We start from the raw sequence: 24,158 nt of genomic DNA on the forward strand, positions 1-24,158 counted from the left end.
GGCCAGTGCAGGCCACAGCTGTTTAGTCTAATATCATGGATGCAGCGCAGAGGCACATGATTCCAATTTCTACACCAAATTTTCCAATCAAAAAACGCTATGTATTTTTCAGTAGGTTTGGTCCCAGTCACTGGCCTACTTGAGATGTTCATGAAATGTCATGTTTTTTTATGTATGCTTAGTTTCAATGAATATTTAAAATGAAATAATTCCCTTCAAATGTGTTATAAGATTTATATGTCCAACTCTACCAGATCCACATCCTGCTGCACACTTTCACAAGGAACACTTGCACTGTGATACACCTACAATGTTAGTCAAAAGAGCAATGGTTTAAAAACCTTAAGAGAGCATTTGTGTTTTGATATGTGAAGGTGAACAAAAATCTGATCAGATCCATGATACAGACCATCAGAGCCATGCAATCAGTTACAAAGAGTTGCAATGCCCTCTAGAGGAAGATACGGTTTAACACACCATCCCTATGAACACTGATCCTCCAGGGGGGCCTGCAGCTCAACAGCATTTCAAAATATGACTCATTCCCAAACCACAGCAAATTATCCACACAGATAATTATGCAATGTGACCAGGCATTGAAGGCTATTCCATGACACAGAGCACCAACTACTATGATCAGATCAGGTTCCATTTGCTCCAATGCTATATTGGGAAGCTGATTTTTGATGACTGTCTGATTTGAATATCTATTATCGAAGTGTTGGAAGATCAAAAAAAAATTGTGCAGCATGTCACCGAATAAAATCCAACAAATAGATACTTTCCTCAGGAATATGAAACTTTAGTAGGCTCATACTTCTTTTACCACTCTTCAGCAGTGTCATCTTCCTGGTGTGTGTGTTGCAATATATGCATTAATAAGCTTGACAGAGCTGTATGAGGGAGGCAGCCAAAGGTCAGTAAAGAAATTGTACACAGAGTAGATTAACATCAAAATCTGAAATTGAGAAAAGCTCTTTAAACTTGTATGATCAGTAATTTTGCATCTTATAATGGTTTTAAACAGAATTCACCCACTTAGCTATCAACTGGAACTGGTCTGATCGCATTTAGTCTCGTAGTAGCCAGCCTTAGATAAATGTCTGGGGCACCACTCTTGAAAAGTAGCCTCATATTCAAACTGCATCAAGTGGTTAAAGGACCTAGGACCAAAACAAAATATGTGACATAGGAATTGACCAACCACAGCCCTCCTTATTTGCGTGACATAACTTGTGGGGTGTAGATTTTGAACGATGTACCAATGCATGCAGACAACCAGACTTGCATTACAGCCCAGCCAATCAGAGGCTTGTCGCCACTTTGTGTGCATGATTTGACCTTGTGAGACTAGACTGCATTTAACACTTCAGTAAGTTGGACATTTGCGTTATTCCTTTCAAAAATGGTCTTAGGCTTTTGGTTATGTATACCGTAATCTCTTCAAGGCCTGGAAAAGAAGTGTTTAAATTCCATCTCTACTCCATGTTTTCCAGTGGCCTGTAAAAAAACAACAACCTGTATACACGTTATGACTTAAGAGAAAAATCAGACATCATCCAGATCAGCGAACAATTTATTGGTTAACTCTGTAAATCTGCTAACACCTGTATACAACTTCACTGAGTGCATTACCAATTCTTTGGACAAAATTGATAAGCAGCCTTACAAACACTCATATAGACAAATGTCCAAGAACAGACAGGATAAAGCAAGACTCAACTGAACTAATCTCTTAAGTGCTTTTACCCCCCGGCATGGTCAATAAAAAGCCAGAGCATTTGAACAAACCATATATATTGGGTCTTCTAAGTTTGGGGGGCAACGTTTTGTTTCCAGTGTTCCTCGTGTGGCAGATTGGCAGGTGGGAAGGCATGATGGAGGACTTTACTGGGTGATGCCGATGACCCCGCAGGCCAGACGGCTACCAGCGTTGCCAGTCTTCAGACTCTCGTCATCGCCTCCTTTTCCCAGGTCATCAGCCTTCTCGTGGATCTACAGACAGGAAGGAGGGCGCAGTCAGATAGGGTTTTGGGTTCCACAAACGGTCTATACTTTTAAGAGCGATTAACATTTAGATTCTGAGCTCAAATTCAGTCACATGTGTGAATGGAACAACACAGGGCAAGTACAGCCTACTAAGTGAGAGCAAGAGGACCACTGCTGTAAGTAGGGCTGGGTATTGGTTCAAATTTCAAGAATCGATTTGATTCCGATTCACAAGGTTCCGAATCGATTAATCCCGATTCGATTTGATTCTGATTCGATTAATTTCAATATCGATTTGGTTAGTGATACTAAAACATGTTTTTTGAGCTGTAACCTGAATTACATGATTGTCCAGTTATGTAACACAGGGGTTCCCAACCTTTTTTGCGCCAAGGACCGGTAGATGCATGGGGAAAAAAGTTGCGGACCGGTTGTCAATTTTAATGGTTTTAGTTACACATAGATTTACTCACCAGGTGGCAGACAATTGTCCAAGTCCCTCTGATCCGAGTCCCAAGCGAGTCTCAAGTCAATTGATCCCGAGTCTCAAGCAAGTCCCAAGTCTTTCCTTTTGTCGGCAAGTCAAGTCAAGTCACAATGTTATTTCAAGTCAAGTCTCGAGTCGAGTCACAGGTTATGTCAAGTCGAGTCACAGGTTAGAAAAAATGACAAGGCAGAGATTATTTAGGCTGCAGACGTGCGCGTTCACGTTAATACGTGCTTGTTGCCAATAGGGGTGGGAATCGCTGAGTAGCTCACGATACGATATCGTCACGATACTTGGCCCTCGATAACGATATATCACGATACTGCGATACTGCGATATATTGGAAGACGATACATCACGATACCTGTGTAACAAGTGAAAAAAATACCTCTGAAGGCAAAAAATCATGTATTATGCATTTATTAGCAGAATTGACATGAACTCTCTGAGTTCACTCACTCACTCATACCATTTTCGATACCACGGAGGAAAAGTTACACATTAAGTCTTTTTATTATTACTATTAAAACAAGAAAACCTATATAACCTACCTACCTACCTATATAATTTCTAAAAGTAGATATTAATGATCAAACATTTCCATTCATGTAGCCTACAGTAGTTATGTTTTTGTTTCAACTACAAACATAAAAAAAATAAAAAATAAAAATAAAAAATAATAATAAACATATCGATACTTGGCGCCAGTGTATCGATAACGTATCGCAGGTGGAAATATCGCGATAACGTGGGTATCGATATTTTGTCCCACCCCTAGTTGCCAAGCAACATACTTCTCTCAGATGAGCTCGAGACAGCTGACAGACAGCTCCAACTCAGCTCAAACTTATATAGTTGTATTCAAAGCATAGAAACGTTCTCACAGCTCAATTTAACAGCGCCAACACAAGCAGTTTGATCACAAGTGCAATCAGTACTGAATGCGATGGCAGACTGCGCATTGCGGGCAGTTGACGAAGTCAGGAAGAAATTGAAAGATCTTCCGACGCATATCAGCTTTTAAAAACCCGCCGACGAGCGGAGGTCCTGCGACCAAAACGTCTATTTATCGATCGATATTTTTGGAGAAGATTCCGGCCGCATCACGCGCAGATCAAGATGAGACAGCTGTCAGTGAGTAGCTACGCATTTGGGTGTAACTTTTACGCCTGCTCCATACACAGACGCAGCGCATACAAGGTGCACTAGTCATAAAATTAAGTTAGTCGTAACTTTGAGTTCTACATCGGACGTAGCGTGTAAACCTAGGCGTACGCCCAGCTGGTGCACTCGGCTGATCTTGTCACAAGTCCGAGTCGAGTTTCGAGTCATTTTCTTCCAAGTCCGAGTCGAGTTTCAAGTATTTACCTTCCAAGTCCGAGTCGAGTCGGAAGTCGTCAAATTTGCGACTCGAGTCGACTCGAGTCCGAGTCCCTATGACTCGAGTTCAATTGTCTGCCAGGTGGTGACAAAGGGTAAATAACAGCCTTTTCATCTGTCAATAAAGACACTTTCACAATTATGCACAGTGATTTGATTTCAGCCTATATAATTTCTAAAAGTAGATATTAATGATCAAACATTTCCATTCATGTAGCCTACAGTATTTATGTTTTTGTTTCAACTACAAACATAAATAAACGTCAACTTGAAACTATGTTTCAACTACCACACAGCCTATAATATTATAGCCTATGTTTATAAAAAAAAAAATATATATATAAATAAATAAAAAATCGATCTCTGGACATATGAATCGATATCAAAGGATTAAAATAAAAATCGATAAAAAATCTGAGAATCTATTTTTTTAACCCAGCCCTAAGTGAGAGCAAGAGGACCACCACTGTACAACAATGACAGCAAAGACATCCTACTCTGTAGGCTGATAGAAATGAGACGAGCCCTTCTTCCTTACCACCATGGTTCTGCCGACGATGGAGAGAGGGCCATTGAGGGTGAGCATCTTGTCTGTGATGTTTATCTTGGCGACATTATCTGCTCCCGCAGTGACGTTCCCCAGGTCTCCAACATGCCTGTTTCACAATAGAGAAAATGATTTGCGTGAAACAAATGGAGATTTAAACAGGCCTGGAAAGACTGAAAGCTTTGAGACTGAGGTGCTCTGCTGTAATCAATACACCAGAACAGTTGCACTCAAAGGCACAAGCAAAAATGGTTGCCGTTGGAGGCTGCAGCATTAATAATGGTTATAATCATATTGTGCTTTTATTTTCCAGTTAATATGTAAACATGCAATGAGTTCACACAGTACTAAATAGAACACGTGTCCCATGAATGTTCCCCTGCTATCAACAATGAGCACTGAGGCCAGTTACATCTTAGGAGCGCACACAGCATACAGCACATTTGTTTCTGTTTATATCCACAGCTGCACATGGCTTCAGCAAGCAAGGACAAAACGGAAAGAAATTAACTTTTGAATGTTGCTGGTAGGAGAAGCAAGCAGCCTTGTGCAGCTCAAATTGAATGATTAACTAGTTTTAAGTCTAAAGGTCAGGTAAGTCAAGTCAAGTCAACTTCATTTATAGAGCACATTTACAACGACACAGGCCGATCAAAGTGCTTTACAGGTAAAAACCATTGACAGTACATACACAAACATAAAGCAGGTACAAATGCACTAATCAGAAGCAAGGTGCAGTACAAAGTGCAATCAAACAAGTAATAAAGATGGATAAAAGTTGAGACAATAAAAAAGAATAAAAAGAATAAAGGTAAGAATAGATAAACCCAGAGAAGCAAATCTGTCCCTCAAATATAAGATACTACTTGTTGTGGGCTTAACTACAGGTCTTACATTGTCCTATTCTTACCTCAGGTTGCATTCAGTCGCTCTCCTCCAACTTAAGGGATTCTCTGAACTATGTTGTAGCAGGGGTGATCAATTTTTTTTTTTTTTTTTTAAATGGGAGCCAGATTCGATTATGTGAAAATAGCTGGGGGCCAGCTGCTTCACGCAATTTTATTTAATTTAATTCCAGTAAGCACCTATTTTATTTTATTTTATTTTATTGACTGTTTTTTTTTTTACGTTTAGGGAGATACTGTGCGATACTGTGTTATGCTATGTTGTGTTATGTGGATATTTCATGCCTGAGTGCGAGCAACTGCAACTTGTCCCAATTTCCCCCTGGGGATCATTAAAGTCTTTCTGATTCTGATTCTGATATGGGTTCATCACACAATACAATTGTGGGATTCTTTTTTCAGTGCCACAATATGAATCAATATCAAGAGTTCACTGTCAACTTCTCGCTTCTTTGCTCTGGCCATGACTGCCACCCAGTGGGACCAGTGGGAAATGTCTGTTGGTAGGTAATCGTTTTGAAAACATTAGTTCCTACTTGGTGCTTGTCTACAAACGGTATGATAGTGCTGTCCTCATTAGGTGACTGGAAAAAACAGAGTGAACTTGCTTGCTTAACCAATACTGTGTGGAGGGCCACATATAGTATATTTTGAGAGACAAACTGCGAGCCGTTTAAAATCAGTCTGAGGGCCACAATTGGTCCCCGGGCTGGACTTTGGACATGGCTTTCTCTCTGCCTTTATCTATCATATGATTGTTCAATCTTGTTATTATTATTACTGTAATTGCTACTGTTGTGTCAGCCAGATTTAGCTAGTGATAAGGAACTTACACACATCCACTTCTTGGCGCTGAGCCAAACTGTATGACAGAAAATCAAAATAGAAAAAGGGCTTTGCGACACAAAGTTTATTTCTGCTCTCGTGGACAACATTTAATAGACAGAGACCCTGTCGCGAGCCCTTTTTCTATTTTACTAGCTAGAATTAGCTAGACATATTTTCTGTGAAGTCCTCTGAGACATGCTTGTGAATTAGGGCTATACAAATAAACATCTCTTTCCACTTCACTTTGTCAAAAATAATCCTAAAAAAGTGCTGACATGACGTGAGTCTTTGGTGACGGCATAAAGGATTCTCTGAACTCGTGTGTGTGTGCCTGAAGTAAGGCCTGTGCTGCGACGGCATAAAGGATTCTCTGAACTCGTGTGTGTGTGCCTGAAGTAAGTAAAGTAGTGAAGTAAGGCCTGTGCTCAACAAAGATTGATCAAAGAGATCTTTGTGTTCAGCAAGATCATCTTCACAAATGGAAAATCATTTTTTATTATTTTTTAAGCGTTTTCTGGGAATTGCGATTTGGTGAAGAGTATCTGGCTGACCAAACTTGATAAAATATATATATATATATTTTAGGAATACTAGATCCCTATTGCCAAATACAATTTTATGATCTCCTACTAGACAGGACAGGACGGCACGGTGGCTCAGTGGTTAACACTGTTGCCTCACAGCAAGAAGGTCCCGGGTTCGAACCCCGGTCCGTCCCAGGTCCTTTCTGTGTGGAGTTTGCATGTTCTCCCCGTGTCCGTGTGGGTTTTCTCCGGGTGCTCCGGTTTCCTCCCACCATCAAGAAAGACATGTATGTTAGGGTTAATACTCCTGTCAGTGCCCCTGACCAAGGTACTGGCAAAAAGAACTGGAGTTGGTCCCCGGGCGCTGCACAGTGGCTGCCCACTGCTCCTAGTTCTAGGAAGGTTCCTAGTAGAGGATGGGTCAAATGCAGAGGATGAATTTCCCCAAGGGGATAAATAAAGGATAACTTAACTTAACTTAGGACTAGGCAGGGCACGCTCTGCAAGCACAATTATTTTGTGTGTGCAAAAATTCACCACCGCTGCTACAGCTCCATCCTAGGAGAAACACTGAATATGTATTAAAAAAGATATATACATTTTGTAACCACTACAGACAGAAACACTAAAGCCGTTTTCCCACATGCGTACCGGAAAATTACCTGTAAGTCAATATTGGACATTTCCCTGAATTTCCCTTCACACCTTAGCGCGCGCATGTGGGAATCTAGTCGTCAAATAGCCGGTATGTTGGGGGGAGGGGGGAGCTTATTTGGGGGGTCAGCAAAACTTGCCACACAATAAATCACACTCGTTTGACAAGAGCAGCGTCAAGCCAGCGTAATAAACACAGCCGATTTCCCCCCTCCCCTCTGACGGTACGTGCACATCATGAAACGCTCGGCGGCTTGCCTCCTGTGAAAGCCGCTTTGACGCTGCATCTTGATAGGCTGTCTTGCTCTATTTCCGTGTCTGATTGGTCCATTTACCTCGCGCCCCCTGCCGCTGGAACCGCCCACAGCGTTTCACTGTCGCAGACTGTGAAACGCTGTTCCCAAATTCAAACGCTGCTCCCTTTGTTCCCAAATTCACTTTATTAGTCAAAAAGGTACTATAGACCTTACTTGCTAACCCTGGACGGCACCATATTGTTGACATACCGTCCTGCGCGCACACAGCGCTGCAGCTGACAACTAGTAACAGCCTTATTGTCGTTTCTGTTCCATTACAAAATAGCGATGCTAATGACACCAATAAAAACCCCACAGGTGTTATTTGTATGCTGCCGTTAATGCCTGTAATAAATAAACAAAAGAACGAGGTGAACAGACTTTGCTGTGAGGAGCTGTCAGAAAGTTTCACCTGTCTCAACTAACTATCCACACACCTCTCCTGTGCTGCTGACGTATCCCCAGTCTCGCTCCCTTTACGTCTGAGGACGGTAGAGATAGAAACAAACCACGGGGACTTTATTGCTGTCATTACTACAGCCGTGCCTAACGCAGGTCACCGTCCGAACACATTTGGAACGATACAGGTAACGCTAACAGCGCCTAGCTTCCTATAAACGCTGCTCTTACATAGGCTGTCACTTGAGAGCTGCTGCGTTATGTCGACAATATGGCGGCGGTGGGCGTGCCAGTACGTGAGTGACGTCAATCGAATAAGGTCTATAATGATTCAACACAATTATAGTCTCATCTAAGGGAGCTTTACATCTACAACCTAATCAATGATTTCTTCTGATTCAATTTTCACTACCACAGACAACCTGCAAATAGGGGATCACAGGGCATATGATTTGCTGAAGATTACAACGCCTCATAAGACTAAAGGGTAGGGCTGCACGATTAATCGTATTTTCATCGTCATCGCGATATGAAAATGCGCGATGAACACATCGCAAACGTCACGTGTTATCACAAAAAAAAAAAAAAATCTTTTTTTTTTTTTTTTTTTTACAGTGCACCTGAACGCAACATGCAAGATACCGGCTGAATAAGTGTCCAAATGTTCATGTCATTCTGGCCAATACTCCACTTCTGTTATAACATTTCAGTCTGGAATATGGAATATCTTTCAATAATCGTTATGACTAAAAGGCTAAAAGTAATCTCATGTGTAAGAAATGACTGTTCTACATTGAAGTAAAAATGTAAATAATTAACTTGTTGGTTTTGGATTTTTTTTAGCTTCAAGAGTGCATTTTTGTTCGTATGACCCTCAACACAGGCTTTGAGAATCCCGTGCCACTTACTGATACGTATGCTTAAATGAACACACTCATATTGCAAAATGAATTTAGGCCCTCACTGTAATACTTCAGAAGTTGAATTTGAAGTTCAGCATTAATACATTTGTCATTTTTTGTCTTAGATTTACCTTTGTGTGTTATTGCAATATAAAACTACATAATTGAGAATCGATTCTAGATTCTGGAATCGAGAATCGTTGGAATCGAGAATCGATTCTGGAATCGGATCGTGACTCCAGGAATCGGAATCGGATCGGATCGTGGCTTAGCCGGATCAGAGCACCCCTACCCATTAATATTTTTGTTTATAGCATTTATTTATTTATCGCAGGTCATATCGTCATCGCAATATTGAACAGTGTTATCGCACATCGCAGCTTTTCCTCATATCGTGCAGCCCTACTAAAGGGTGAGCTCAGACTGGACTCACCTCACTTCATCCGTAGGACCAGCATGCGTCTTGTTGTGGGGGTTGAAGTGAGGGCCTGCGCTGATGCACCCTGGGAAATAAAGAAATCAGGACACCTATATTATGAAACACGACCAGTCTATGAACACAGCAGTGAGGAATAGTTGTGCAACAAAAAAGATTAGGTAAGCGAAGACCCAGCAATGCAGTGAAGGCTTCATTTACCACCAGTCTGCAAATCGGAGGACTGATCCATTCGCACACAACTTCCAGTCAGAAGCTCACCGTTAGTGTTGTCCCCAAAAACATGAACATGGAAGCCATGCTCTCCAGGAGCAAGTCCTTTGATTTCTCCCGTCAGCTTCACTGGGTCCGAGTCACCCTAGTAGATCAAGATAACATGAACACAATTTGAGATTGAACAAAAAACACGCAGAAAATGACACACAAAAGACCTGTCAAAGCCGTGTGGCAAGAAGGGCTTGAGGAGTATATCTGTCCTGGGGAACAGGGCAGATATACTCCTCATCCGTAGGCAGATCTAATCCTCAAGCACCTCCTTGCCACATGGCTTTGACAGATAGTCAGACTGACAAGATAAACCATGCATAAATAAAACACACCTCTGTAATAGAATAACCTCTATTTAGCCTACATTCTTTAGCCACTAAGGCTAAAGACACTTAGTCACTTTACTGATTAGATCCTGTGTCTGGCAGAAGGTGTGGCCATCATAAAACACCAGAGTTGGTTGGAATGAAAACCTGCACATACAGTATACTCTGGGTTGTAGTCAGAGCAGTCCTGTCGTTGGTTGCAAGGGCAAATTCGAAGAAGTCATTGCCAGCTGGAGCAGAGGCAATGACTCAGCAAAGATATGTAACCCACTGGTCACATTTGCTGAGTCACTGCCAGCATCTGGCTTACGAGGTTTCAATTGGATCAACTTCTGTGCATTGTTGTGGCTGCATGCTACCATATGTAGCAAACGCTAAAATAGTTGCTAGCTATACAGGCGGAAATATTCCATAGGCTGACCAGGCTTGCTAGCTCGGCAAACACCATCCAACAGGCGACTATACGCGCTGTCGATTATTAACGAATCGGATCAAGGGTGAATGAATGTTCAAAGGCTACGACTTTATTGTAAAAAAATATGTATATACACACACACATTAAATTAAGCAAGCTAACGTTAGGCGGTTGGCCATACGCTACTGTTTAGCAGTTTTGTTGAATGAAATGGCTAACGTTAAAAGTTGCTGCTTGCACTTGCTAAAGCTAAATGTTAACGTAGGTTAATTGAGTTTTGCAACGTGCTAACGTTAGCTAAGCTAGCTAGCACAATACGTAAGGGGTTACGTTACCGTTAATTGATGGGATTTTTGCAATGTGCTAGCTAACGCTAGCATCATACGTAACTAAGGTGTTTAAAAGAAGTGGATCGTTCAAGCTCTTTGAGCTTACTATTTACAGTCTATGGTTCATTCGCTAATTGACTACAGTTAACGTTAGTTTACCGCTCGACTACAATACAGATTGCATAACGTTATAGCTATAATAACGGTATCTAATATTTCCTGAAAGCGACTAACGTTACACCGGTTTGTTATGAATGGAGAACTTAGCTTAGCGGGGAGCTAACGTCACTGAAGGTGCGTGCCAAGTACGTGTTACGAGGATTTTGATTATTTTCTTATGTTAAAGTAACAATAAGATGAGACACATTACCTCCTGCTCAAAAAAGACAGCCCCAGTGACATCTCCCGTTCCCTTCAACACGCAGACTGCTTTCAGCACCATTTTTGCAGCAGTTTGACAGGAGGACACCCAAGTTTTTTGTCGTGTGCTGTGGAGACTGGAGATGAGATAACCAACGATTACAAAACTGCTGGGTGGGCGGACTTACAGTTCCGCTATCCAATCAGTGCCAACAACAAAATGATCGGCGGTTTGATTGGCCACTAACCTCGCGTCATCAGGCTCTTCTCGGCGAGAATTGGCCACTCACCACATTACTGTACACGTCAGCCCTCCCATCAGGTCAAATTACAGTCAACTTTTCCCACATCAAAGATCTGTCTGCCCTCATATCCAAAACAAACTAATAATTAAAATGTGTGTGGTAATGTTCACTGTGCTGCGTATACAGTATATATATATATATATATATATATATATATATATATATATATAAAGAAAAACATCACATGGATGCAAATGGGACATATCACAGTGATGTACCCTGGGGTCATGGTACATCATATACGATATATATATATATGATGTACCCTGGGGTCAGGGTACATCATATACGATATATATATATATGATGTACCCTGGGGTCAGGGTACATCATATATATATGATGTATATACTGTGTATATATATAGAGAGAGAGACAGACAGACAGACGGACAGAGATATGTTATCAGTATGGTATTGTTAGTTTAATTTATATCTGGCTATATTGTTGGATTTGATGCTATGCCAAATACAGAGAACCCATCTCAGTTGACTTTCTTACATATTCTGTAGAGCTCATCATTTGCTTAACCAACATGTGCAAACACAATTTGAAGCCTGAAGAATCAAACTGGATTTTTATATAAACACGAATAATTCAGTAAACTACAACAAATTGTGTAGGCACATTAGGACAGTGGAACATAACAGTATATTGCTGTCAACTAAGTATGGCAACCTTAACCTTATCACCTCATTCAGTCACAACTATTTGGATGGCCACATTCTTTAGAGGTGAAATAATGTGCCATGGGCAGGTTCATTGCAACCAAACACTACACCAGGATGACTTAACTTAGGTTCTCCACATCTGCCTGAAGGTGTGCCAATCAGAAATCATCTGGTGTAAGTTAATATTTGGTTGGAATGAAAACCTGCATACTCTGGGCCGTAGCCCTAGTCAGTCAGACCAGTTCTGATAACCAAGGCCAAATACGAATCAGAGGCAACAAGAGCTGGAGCAGGCAATGGCTCAGCAAAGATATGTAATCAGGGGGCAGCGTCTGGCTCACAAGGTTTCAATTGTGCATGCTGCCATATGTAGCCACCAGAAACACTAAAAACAGTTGCTAGCTAGGCTGTAAGACTTACTAGGTTGGTTGAAAGTAACCAATAACGATCACATTTAAATATATCTGGCTATATTGTTGGATTCGATGCCATGCCAAAATGCATAAAACCCAGCTCAGTTTCTTCCACATTCTAGACTAGAGAGCTCATCATTTAACCAATGTACAAACACAATTTGAAGCCTTAAGCATCAAACTGGCTTTTTATATGAATGTGAATAATTCAGTAAACAAAAACATGTAGGCATGTAGGTATGCAGTGGAGACAATGGGACAACAGTTGGACTGGCGGATGTGAGCAGACATTAAACCAGCAACTTAAAGTTCCACAAGAGATAGTCAGCACCAGACATGATCTAGTGTTGTGGTTCAATACTCACAGTTTGATTACCTTATATTACTCACTGTAGTATGGAAATATGCAACAGTCAAAAGTATATGAAAACTAGAAATACTGGCTCACGGTTGTATGCCTCCGACAATAAGTCAGCAGTCTACATCCATGTCTGTCCAGACTCATACAGGCACAAATACATTGAAGCCCACAATGCAGTGTGGCCATTCAGCCTTATGTCACTTTAGGCAATGTTTGAGAGTACCTACTACCTCAACAACATGGCTAATCATGAGTACCTACTACCTCAACAACATGGCTAATCATGAGTAGCTACTACCTCAACAACATGGCTAATCATGAGTACATACTACCTCAACAACATGGCTCTAAATTTTCCAACATGGAAAGTGATCCTACCTAAAAACCATCCACATCCCCCCCAACCCACCCCTTGTCTCTATGACCTTCCTATCCCTAGCCCCACCCCTCTCCCTCATAGCCCTTCCCACCACCCACTCCATCTACGACCTTCCAGTTACGGCCCATTTTTCCTATCCCGCCCCCTTATTGATTGATAACGCCCCCTTCCACCATCCCCCTAGAGATTCACCCAAACAGCCCCCCTCTAATATGTCCCCAGCCCCGTCCCCTTCCTTGACCCACATCCCCCTAGCCTAGCTATGGCCCCTTTTCCCTAGCCACACCCCTCCTACCACCCACATCGTGGCCACTCCCCCTACCCACAGCGTATTTTCCCTACTGCCCCTTTCCCTCACCACACCCCGTACCCACCTCTCGAATCCCAACTCTCTACGACCTTCCTATCCCCAACTATGGCCCCCTTTACCTAGCCCTGCCCCCTCCCTTGATAAAGCGGACCGACTTGCGGCCACAATGACATTGAACTTTGACCTTCAATCCACCAAAATCTAACCAGTCCATCCTCGAGTCCAAGTGGATGTTTGAGCCAAATTTGAAGAAATTCCCTCAAGGTGTTTCTGAGAGAACACGTTAACGAGCATGAAAGGGGCGGTCGTGAGGTCAGTGGCCTTGAACTTTGACCACCCACCAAAATCTAATCAGTCCATCACCTTGAGTCCAAGTGGATGTTTGAGCCAAATTTGAAGAAATTCCCAAAGGGGCATTCCTGAGATCTCACATGAACTCTTAACTCTTCCAGAGCGGGGCGAGGGATAGTACCTGAAAATCCCCTGTACTGTAATGACACCGTAACTACATAAATAAGGCAGATATAATTGAAATTGCTACCATTATATGCAATACCAGATAATAATGTACAATCTTTATCTTGCAGCATCTGTCTGGCAGTTGAAAACGGGTTAAACACTGAACATGACTACATGCAAAAGGATTTGGTACAAAAATAGTTTATTAAAAACAATTTCCTATAGCTGAAATATTGAAGATTTCATGTCCATGTCTTTTGTACTTTTCACAAATCATAGAAACATTTCTCAACTTTCAAACAATTAGGAGTTAAAAACGTTAAAGCAAAGGGGCCTCTTGGTTGTTCCTTCCAAATTCTTCTCTTTGATAAATGAACAAGGGGTTATACACAACAATTATCATTACACCTTGGAGTCTTCCGTGACAAAAGCATATTTACAGCAGTGTGTGTGAAGCGACACTCTTCATTTCATCACGTTACTTTTGCACCAGAGCGGGGGCGGGGCTTGTAGAATTTGGGCATCGTCATATATTAACACCTTGATTCGTGTCAGCCAGTTACAGTATGTTTTCAGTGAAATACGCACTATACGTTTGCAAGCTGTGTGTATCCAAGAAAATGTCCGATTGCAATTTGAATTCAGCTACAGGGGTCAATTCCATACTTTAACGGGGCACGGTCAAGGTGACATGATTCTGAATACTGACTACATGACATGAAATGAGACTAATTCAGCCTCTTCTTCATGACTGAGGCAATACACTGTCCCCTTCCATTAATAAAACACTAGCAACAGAACGAGCAGCTATCTATGCTGCCTGTTTGTACAGACGCTAAGAGAGAGAGAAACAGACAGACAGGGAGAGAGAGAGACTCAAGAGAAAGCCCTGTAGTCCCCCACTTATGGCTCAATTCCACCACATTTAACAGCCCTGCACAGCTCGTCCCCACTCGGCTCTAATCGTTTCGGCTCGATGGACGTTTTGCTTCCACCGCGGATCATCTGCCCCCACCCACCCCCGCCCCCGCATATCTGTCCTTCGCTTATAGTCGGAGTAGGCTATAACATAACGTTACAATTAAATCCATCCACAGAACTTTTAAACTGTTTATGAAATACTGGTGCCTCTAAATGACCTACAGTGTACATGGGCGAATGTGACAATCAGCCAGGAGAATGGATATCACTTTGTAGTTAGTCAAACTCAGGCATGCGCTGCGCTGCGCGCGGACGGAAGAGGCGCAACAGAGTGAAGCCTGCCCTGTACCCCGCGGCCTCTCACCAGGCAAGACCGCGGCTTCACCAAACACCCGCTGCGGCCTAGCGGAGCGCTGCAGCTCAACTAACTACAGGAGCTTGCTGAGCAGCAGACTTTTTTCACTCTGAAAACAATTGAAACCACCGCCACGACTTTATTTAACCAGAGGCGAAGGCAGCAACACAAAGACTGATGGAAATAACATAACAGAAGAGAATGTAAGCCCACTAAACTGGTATGCAGCGCATTGACAGTCAGTAGATAGAGTAAACACGATTCTGCCTGGCCAATCAGTCGTCTACAATGTTTTCACGTCACCGTATGAACCCGGGTTGACAGAATAGAACCTCGACGAAGCAGGTACGAAAAGTAGCACGACTCGACCCCAATACAACCCGGGCTGGGACAGTTTAAACCGGTGGGATGAGACAATTTATCGAGTCGAGCGGAGCGGGATCGCGCTACTACCTGCGGTGGAAATGAGCCATAACATGGCTTTTTCTGTGGTGTAAAATTGTGAAATGCACTTTGTTTGGGCTTTTTGTGTTTGATCCATACAAGGTACACTGTTATTTCTAACGGCAAAGGATATTCTACATAATTTATGTGAAGGCGTAAACACACAAAAAAAACACAATAAGAATCAACTTTGTAATTGTATACACATCGATTCCTTGTTTATTTTGATTTGAACTCAATAGAATTCTGTTCCAGATTTCAGATCAATTTACGATATTGTTTTTAAGAGTTTGTTTTTGTAATTTTCCTTTGAAAACTTGTTAGCGGAAATGCACCCTACCACAGAGAAAGGTACACGTTTGCCCTTCTTGAACTCATCTGGGTACAAGTTGAATTACTTCACAAATCAAAAGTAGCAAACGAGGCTACGGTCAGAAGCTTGAGAACTAGATTCGTTGAAGCTCAGTAGCTCCATTTGTCGTGCATGATTTTTGCTTGCCACAACAATGCAGAGTTCTATAATATTATACAATTTTGTGAAAGACTTCCTAAGTGGACCAAAGGAGATCTACCATGATACATCCGGAAGTGCCCATTCTTAAATTTTGTGCACATATAATGTTATGATGGATAATGTCACATTTGAAATGCCTCTTAGTCTTGCCATAACGTTGCTGGCCAGAAAAGGTGTCAGGAGCTTACTGACTGACTGACTGACTGACTGCCCACTGTTGAAACACACATGCATGAGCGGCATGAGCGTTGAGCAGCAGCAGCAGTCCGGGTCTGGCTTAACTAAGCTTCACGCATGCGTGTTTCATCAATGGGGAGGCAGCTGCCACTGCTCGTGAGTTATATGCAGACACAAATAATTAAAAAGAACTATGTTTTTCCGCAGTTGACAATTTCCCTCCAAAGTAAATTCTGGAAGAGTACAATATGATCAAAGACTTCAATGCTGTCTTGATTTTCTGAATTTTATTAGAACCACAGGATTGCCCCCCCCCCCCCCGCCGACAAGGAAGGGGCTTTAATGGCTATTATGAGTAAAAATATGGCTACCAATTATCCCAGTTAGATTTAGAAAACTTGTGAGAATGAGTTCAACTTCTAAATCACTTAACCTGATGCTGCCAGATGGTTTGTTTTCACATAATCTGTGAACGAGTTGCACGGGGAATCCGTTTCAAAGAGCAGGCACTTTGACAAAATACCTGGCAGGTGATTGGATGAATCATCTGTCTATTACGTCTGTCACAGGCTCGCTTCTCACTGGTGTCACACCACAAAGCCCGCTGATTGGTGAGAACCACCGGTGGTTTTGGATTCAAACCAATAGATCGGAGCGTGGCAAGATGGATTTGTCGTGTGATCGCGTTCTCACACCAATCCAGCCTTCTCTCCCAAGGTTACTAATCACTATTGTGGCAATAAATCCCAGTGTGAAATACATAATTTTTTATTATTCTGTAATACTGAACAATGAGGGTGCATTTTTTTTAAATGATATTAAGACATTGGACAGTAAATGTTTGTGCAAGTCTTTCTGATTTACCAGTTGTTCCACCAAGGTTTAGGCAAAATAGTCAACATTTCCCTTAGCCTCTTGCCTTTTTGCAGCCTAATAGACTGAATTGTCAACTCGTTACACTCTATCAGGACCTGGGTGGAGTGGGCGGATTGGAAGGCAAAAGCATTTTTAATCAACAAGCATGGCACCAAAACGGTGTGAACTCAGGACTTGCATTGAGCAAAAGGGAATGAGCAGCAAGATTTTGTGAGCAAGTGACTCGAGTAATTGTAGGTGATATTTTCACGCCAATTCAGAGGGATGTGTTTTTCTAAAATGTTCCTTAAAGGAAAAATCTGACGCCTTTCTTTAAAAAAAGGAAAGAGGTGAAATAAAGCATTCGAGTTTCTGACAATTTATACTGGTAAAAAAAAAACATGGCGTATGGATTTCGAGGTCACATTATTCCTTTTGAAGCTCTGCCTTGTTGGCTGCGATACTGCAGAGCGACAGGCATGAGGGGAGCCTACATGAAACATCAGATGAGAAGGAAAAAAGAAAATTAAGGGGGACCCTAAGGCTTCTGGATATCATACCGCAAAGGAATCGAGCATAAATGTTTGGCAAGATATTTAATGTTGGACATGGGATTTTAGCGCATTTCTAAAAATTGATTAAAATAGACAGATTTACCTTGTTGGAAAATTGGAGAGTACCTGTCCCGCCTGCCTGCCATACCACAGATGGGGTTCATTGAGTAAAAAAAGAATTTTCTCTCTCAGAAAAGTGCTCTCTCCATCTGCAAAGCAACTCGACAGTGAAAACAAAACTCAAAAGGTAACCTAGTTTCAGGGACCGACCCGAGTAACAGGCATGCATTCGATCCATCCATCCATTAGTTAGTGCCCAGCTATAGCTTAGCTTACAGCGAGATGGAATCCAATTGACAGCTAATATTTATCTACTGCCATATAATTCAACAATAGGCTGTGTCGCCTGTAAACCATTGTTTTCCTTCTGCTAGACAATGTCTGGAGGCTGTTGATTTTCCAGACTTGTCGTTTTAACTGGCTAGGAACCATCAATTTATCACATGCCAAGCCTCTGAATGTGCCAGGGGGTTGAGTCGTGAATATTGTCTTGTTTTATCTTTCTGTTTCTATCTTTCTTTGTATCATCTGTGGTTCCGAGCGGTCTCTGGCTGAAGGAGTGAGTGAGTCAGCCTATGACTCTGCCTCCTTTGTCGTTTCAGTGGGGTCACTTTGAGCTGGGCGTGGCGGCTCAGAAGGAGCAGGCTCTGCGGCGGGAGTTACTTCACGGGCCGGAGATAAAGGTTCCGATTCGGCCTTCTGTCCGGAAGGTTCTGTACTAGGTTCTTTACTAGTCTCCGCGGCTACAGCAGCAGGAGCCGGACGAGGTTGTTCCGCGCTGTCAGCGGTCCGCAATTTGTCCATGTTTTCCAATTCCACCAGTCGGTCATCCTTGTCCCACCGCGTGCTCCGTCTTTCCCGCTTCGGCCTGTCCCCTTCTTTTCCTTCAGCTCCTTTTCCCCTTTCTTTGCTCCCTCCCTCCCCCCTCCCTCGCTCCTTCTCCCCGTCCTCGCCCCTCCCTCGTTCTCCTGCTCCCTCCCCCCTCCCTCGCTCCTTCTCCCCGTCCTCGCCCCTCCCTCGTTCTCCTGCTCCCTCCCCCCTCCCTCGCTCCTTCTCCCCGTCCTCGCCCCTCCCTCGTTCTCCTGCTCCCTCCCCCCTCCCTCGCTCCTTCTCCCCATCCTCGCCCCTCCCTCGTTCTCCTGCTCCCTCCCCCCTCCCTCGCTCCTTCTCCCCATCCTCGCCCCTCCCTCGTTCTCCTGCTACCTCCCCCCTCCCTCGCTCCTTCTCCCCGTCCTCGCCCCTCCCTCGTTCCCGGTCGCCCTCCAGGCTGCTTCGCCTCTCCCTCCAGTCCCGTCTCTCCCTGTCTCTGTCTTTCTCCCGGTCACGGTCGCGGTCTCTGTCTCTCTCCCATCCTCCTCCCCGATGTTCGCCACCATCTTCCTGCCAGCCTCCGAGCCGGTCCCTCCCGTCCATTCTATCACTGCCTCCTCCTCTCCCTCCTCCTCTCCTCCCGTCACCAAACGGACGCCTCCCTCTTCCGAAACCTCGATCCCTCTCTCTATCCCTGTCTCGGTCCCAATCTCTGTCCCTCTCTGGGTCTCGCTCTCTGAATCCAGGCCCGTCTTCCCTGAATCCAGGCCTGTCTTCCCTGAATCCAGGTCTGTCTTCCCTGAATCCAGGTCTGTCTTCCCTGAATCCAGGTCTTTCCTCCCTGAATCCAGGCCTTTCTTCCCTGAAGCCAGGCCCGTCTTCCCTGAATCCAGGTCTTTCCTCCATGAATCCAGGTCTTTCTTCCCTGAATCCAGGCCCGTCTTCCCTGAATCCAGGCCCGTCTTCCCTGAATCCAGGCAAGTCTTCCCTGAAGCCAGGTCTTTCTTCCCTGAATCCGGGCCTGTCTCCCCTGAACGGTCTGTCGTCCATTTCCTCCGGCCCCTCCTGTCCTCGAGGGGCCCCCAGTCTGCCGAAAGGGGGTGGAGGGCCGGAAGAAGGAGGAGGGCCACGCCCATGCGGAGGGAAAGGACCCCTCAGAGTGTGGTGGGGAGGGGGCATCCCAAAGCCTGCTGGAGGTGGAGGGGCTTCGTGGTGCATCATTTGAGGGTGTGGTCCCCTGTGGAGCATCTGCGGCGGCATAGCGGTCATGTTGGGGTGTGGGGGTCGTGGGCCATGGGGCGGAGGGAAACGCTGCATGTGTGGAGGGGGGAGAACCGGAGGACGCTGGAGGGGGATTATGCCGGGCCGGGCCCCAAGCAGGCCACCAGATGGGGGCTGGATAATTCCTGGAGGACCCCCTGGATGTCCGCCCACCTGGTTACCTGGAGGGGAAACAAATATTGAGTACAGCCTTAAATTTTACACATTTGAGATTTCTTAATCATGTAAAAGTCAAAATAGAGTATGTATATCTTCTTATTTTTCTCCAATAAAACTATATGCAGCTCAGAAACCGTAAAGCGTCTGGCATACTCTTCGCGCACGCGCTGGAGGCGGGGCTCCGCGGAGGGCGCGCGCGCTCTGCGCGGGCCAAAACAGAACATAGTCAGTGCGCAGCTCGCTCCTCCCACCCCCCTCCTCCTGTGGAAGCTCCAGGGGAAAATGGCGGCGATTAGTGCCCGGCAGTGTGCATGAAATTGAATGTAACGTTCCCAATTCTATGTATTCAATTCTAAAAAACGACCCTCAACATTTGGGAAGGCTAAGCCACACAACTAGTTCGTTATAATCGAACGTCATGCTTCGAAGGCGACTTTACGACGATGAGGACGGTGAGGACTCAATCACAGCAGATATCCGCTGACATGATATCAGCTTCCTCAGCTCCGAGTGTGCTGGCGATTTCTCGCCAGGAATTGGTGGACTTCTGCTGGTCCTTGTGGTCTCTTCGTGTTGTGTCATAGAGATGCGGGTAGAGGCGGACTTGCTCTGACAGTCTTCCCTTAACACATTCACTGCCAACAACGTGTAAACACGTTTTCAGAATCCAGCTGTTGACTGCCAACAACGTGTAAACACGTCCTTGGCATCGATTTTTTTTTTTTAACGGGGGGTTGTGCATCTAACCCTTTTACATATCTTATATAAGTATTGGACGTGTACAACGTGTACAACCCATTCCACCGACCCACTAAGTGGCGACAAGGAAGTAGGAAGGCAAGCAAAAAGCAGTGTGATCCATTTCCATTCTCATGAAAATGGATTGGCGGAGGCGCTTTCGTTTTCGCGTTGATTGCTGGCGGTGCGGGATTGCAAACTTGCATCGTGGATTGCGGATGGAGCACACTTTGAGGCACGCAGCGTAAATATGACCAGAGTCGCAGGGGCTTCATCGGAGCTCTCGGCCAGGGCTCCGGGAGGCGGGCGAGTCCAGCCGGGCTTCCTCGGGGAGCGGCCACGCAGACAGGCACAGCCAGGCACAGCAGCAGCGGGGCAGTGAGGCTGGTGACAAGCAGCAGGCCATTTTGCCTTGCAAAATAGCACCAAATTGGAAACAGCCATAAAAGGCTTTTAGAATGGGATTTTCAACCCATTCTTTTTTGTTTCTTTTTCGCTCTAATTTAGAGTAATTTAATTTCTATTCAGAAATTTATTTGAGAGGTCGAGAGTATGAGAAAGTGAATTTGCACAGGTAGGAAAGTGCTTGTTACACGGCGCTGCAGCCAAGAAGAACGCCCACGGAGGGAGGAGTTGAAGCAACTCTCCCTCTCGCTCTCTCCCTCTCTCTCTCTCTCTCTCTCTCTCTCCCTCCCTCCCTCTCTCTCTCTCTCTCTCTCTCTCCCTCTCCCCCTCTCACTAGGATTAAACCTAGTGCGTCTCCCTCCCGAGAGGGAGGGAGAGAGAGAGAGAGGGAGGGAGAGCGAGAGGGAGGGAGAGAGAGAGAGAGAGAGAGAGAGAGAGAGGGAGGGAGAGCGAGAGGGAGGGAGAGAGAGAGAGAGAGAGCGAGAGGGGGAGGGAGAGAGAGAGAGAGAGAGCCAAAAATGAATGGTTAAAGTGACTGTTCTATCCAATTTCACAAAAAGCCGTTTATCTCTGAATATTTTTTCTGACGCTAAAACCATGCTGTATTCAACTGCTAATGCTTACATAACTACTAACTCTACAAACTAACTCTTTTAGACAGAGAAAGTACACATTCTATTAGTACTTTTGAGATATTGTATGTTCACAAAGTCCAAGCTGAAACGAATCCTCGGCTCTTGTAAAATGAGCCAGAATCCTCAAAAAACGGCTTGGCAGAAGCTACCTACAGCAAAAAAAAACGGCTGGCAGTCAATGTGTTAAAAGCGTCCATGTTGAAATGTGCCAAAACCCGACGCGCTGATAGAAAAATCTCCATGGACGCGCCACGCCGCGCTCAGGCCTCGCCCCCCCGACACGCCCCGGTGCGATGGCGTCAAAATCGCCGCGCGCCCTATGCGCTTGGCTGGGCGCAAAGACTATACCAAAGGCTTAAGTCCCAGGCCAGCGCAAACACATTTGGCAGGTGGGGTCCTATGGTCCCCCCCCCCCCCCCACTACTCAGGCAAGGCCACTCACCCATGTCGACCAGATCGCGCTATAACATCAAGTCACACTAAAAAGACCATCATTCCCACACCTTAGGTCCTACTGACATGAAATGTAATACACATTATGCGTACAACTTTTCCATGAGACCACCCATGGCCCACCCAATGAAATGCTGCCATTTCACATTTTATGCAAAACAGTTTTTTTTCCCATAAGGCTTTTTTCCAATCAAAATCAAAATGGTCAGACGGCATAAGGAGCTTCAGATACACAAACGGTCTTCAAACTAGCTAGATCGGATGAAGGGCACGGCCGCTGTCAACCATCAAACCTCAGGAAGTGAGTCCGTTAGCACTACAATAAGACACTACAGATGATAGAACTTAGGAAGCACATTATGAGTATGGTGGAAAGTTAGAGGAGTGGGTGATCAACTGACCCATGGGTCCCATCTGGTTGTTGAAGAGATTGGGCCCCTCTGGGACCTCATCCTTTTTTCTGTTACCCAGACCTGCTGGGTTCAGAGATGGGTCCTCAACGCCAGCTTTGGAAGGAGGTGGGAGTCCCAGTGGCATGGCACCTGGGGGAGGAGGGAAACCTGAAAGGATGGTAGAGAGACAGAATGAGTTATTCTGTGTTGGACAATATGATGGACAGCCATCAAGAATGGGCAAAAGATGGAAAGAGAAAAAAGAGTGGGAAATGGTTGAAGACTGCCTGACAGCAGTTGTGGATGGAAGGTGTTACCTGGTGGCATCTGCATGGGGTTGAAGCCAGGTCTCATGAAGGGTGGAGGGAGGACGCCAGGGGGAAAGGTTGGCGGAGGCAAGCCCATTGGACCAGGGAAGACCGGAGGCTGGAGAGAACCAACACTCACCATTGGCTGCTGCATTGGAGGAACCTGGGGAGAAGATTTACAAAGCATACATGTCAATACATGTGCAAGCAGAGAGCAGGTCCATAACTACAGTGACACTCCCTGACACACCGATTAAGATATAACCATCATCAAATAACATTAAAATGATTAAAAACAAATGATCGTTAAATTCTGGCATCATTTTTGCTGGCTTTCATAGATGTTGTGGCGGACTCAGGGGGCCAGCTGTGGAAGGCTGCCACCTGCACTCTCGCTGGCTCCCTTGAGGGCCGGCAGGAGGAATGAGCAGCAGTATAGACGGTTTTAACTTGACAACAAAAACATTCTAAATTGAACCCGCGCTCACTTCCTGTTGCAGTGTTTGCTATGGACATAAACGAAAAAAACACATTCAAGTGGAGGACTGACCATTCCGTGAAAACCGTCCGTACAGCTGAGCGGCGAAAACAAAAGTAACTATGTCGAGTGAATATTTCTGCAGTTTGCCGAATGCTGAGAAAAAGGAAGTGCTGTGGGGTTACGCTCTGGTGAAAACCGTCTATAACATAATTTTCATGTTGGGGGACACTTTTCAGAATGAGAATGAGAATCAGAATCATTTTTATTGCCACAGTATGCAAGTTACATACGAGGACGAGGAGTTTGTCTTAGTGTCTGTATGCAGCATAGCGGTCACATCAATATACAGAGATAAGAAGTAGGAAGATAACTAAAGACAATCGCAAAGTTGCAAGTGCAATCAAATCGAATCAAATCGAGTAAATATATACAATATGTACATGAGTGGTGAAGTGTTCTGTGGATGATAAATATGAATTTACGTTGGATTTACATGAGATTTACAGACTGCGTTAAATAGACGTTAAATAGGCAGTAGATTTACATGAATTTACAGTCGGAGTAAAATAAGAGTTTACATTCAATGTATATGAAATTTACATACAATTTCACATATTTTCTATCAAGAGAACAGTGACATCTTGAGGCCGTTGGGCTAGATCAGCACATCTCTA

The 24,158-nt window shown here is 44.3% G+C and overlaps 2 protein-coding genes across 2 annotated transcripts in view; both read right to left on the reverse strand.

Annotated features, from left to right (window-relative positions):
* Window positions 1-1,558: 1,558 nt before the first annotated feature.
* sod1 (superoxide dismutase 1, soluble) lies at window positions 1,559-11,187 on the reverse strand. The gene is made up of 5 exons (XM_083643697.1): window positions 11,055-11,187; window positions 9,609-9,705; window positions 9,345-9,414; window positions 4,395-4,512; window positions 1,559-1,995 (listed from the first exon to the last, which is right to left on the reverse strand). Exons 1-5 carry the CDS (start codon window positions 11,124-11,126, stop codon window positions 1,888-1,890), a joined length of 465 nt encoding a protein of 154 aa, XP_083499823.1. The 5' UTR covers window positions 11,127-11,187; the 3' UTR covers window positions 1,559-1,887.
* A 7,208-nt stretch (window positions 11,188-18,395) lies between these two features.
* Window positions 18,396-24,158, reverse strand: part of scaf4a (SR-related CTD-associated factor 4a) — a gene marked incomplete at its 3' end in the record, with an annotated part of 45,527 nt that continues 39,764 nt past the window's right edge. Inside the window, exons 17-19 of the mRNA XM_083656489.1 lie at window positions 23,013-23,166; window positions 22,705-22,863; window positions 18,396-20,074 (exon numbers count right to left, since the gene is read on the reverse strand). Of these exons, the coding sequence (XP_083512615.1) occupies window positions 18,396-20,074; window positions 22,705-22,863; window positions 23,013-23,166 (1,992 nt within the window). The remainder of the gene's footprint in view (window positions 20,075-22,704; window positions 22,864-23,012; window positions 23,167-24,158) is intronic.

The sequence above is a fragment of the Poromitra crassiceps genome (genome assembly GCF_964638095.1).
Source record: "Poromitra crassiceps genome assembly, chromosome: 1".
Classification (NCBI taxonomy): domain Eukaryota; kingdom Metazoa; phylum Chordata; class Actinopteri; order Beryciformes; family Melamphaidae; genus Poromitra; species Poromitra crassiceps.

Coding starts and splice junctions, on each gene's coding strand:
- sod1 (XM_083643697.1), bottom strand. CDS start 11,126: ATGGTGCTGAAAGCAGTCTGCGTGTTGAAGGGAACGGGAGATGTCACT. Junction 9,706..11,054: donor CTGTCTTTTTTGAGCAGGAG/GTAATGTGTCTC, acceptor TTGATCTACTAG/GGTGACTCGGACCCAGTGAA. Junction 9,415..9,608: donor TTTTGGGGACAACACTAACG/GTGAGCTTCTGA, acceptor TTTATTTCCCAG/GGTGCATCAGCGCAGGCCCT.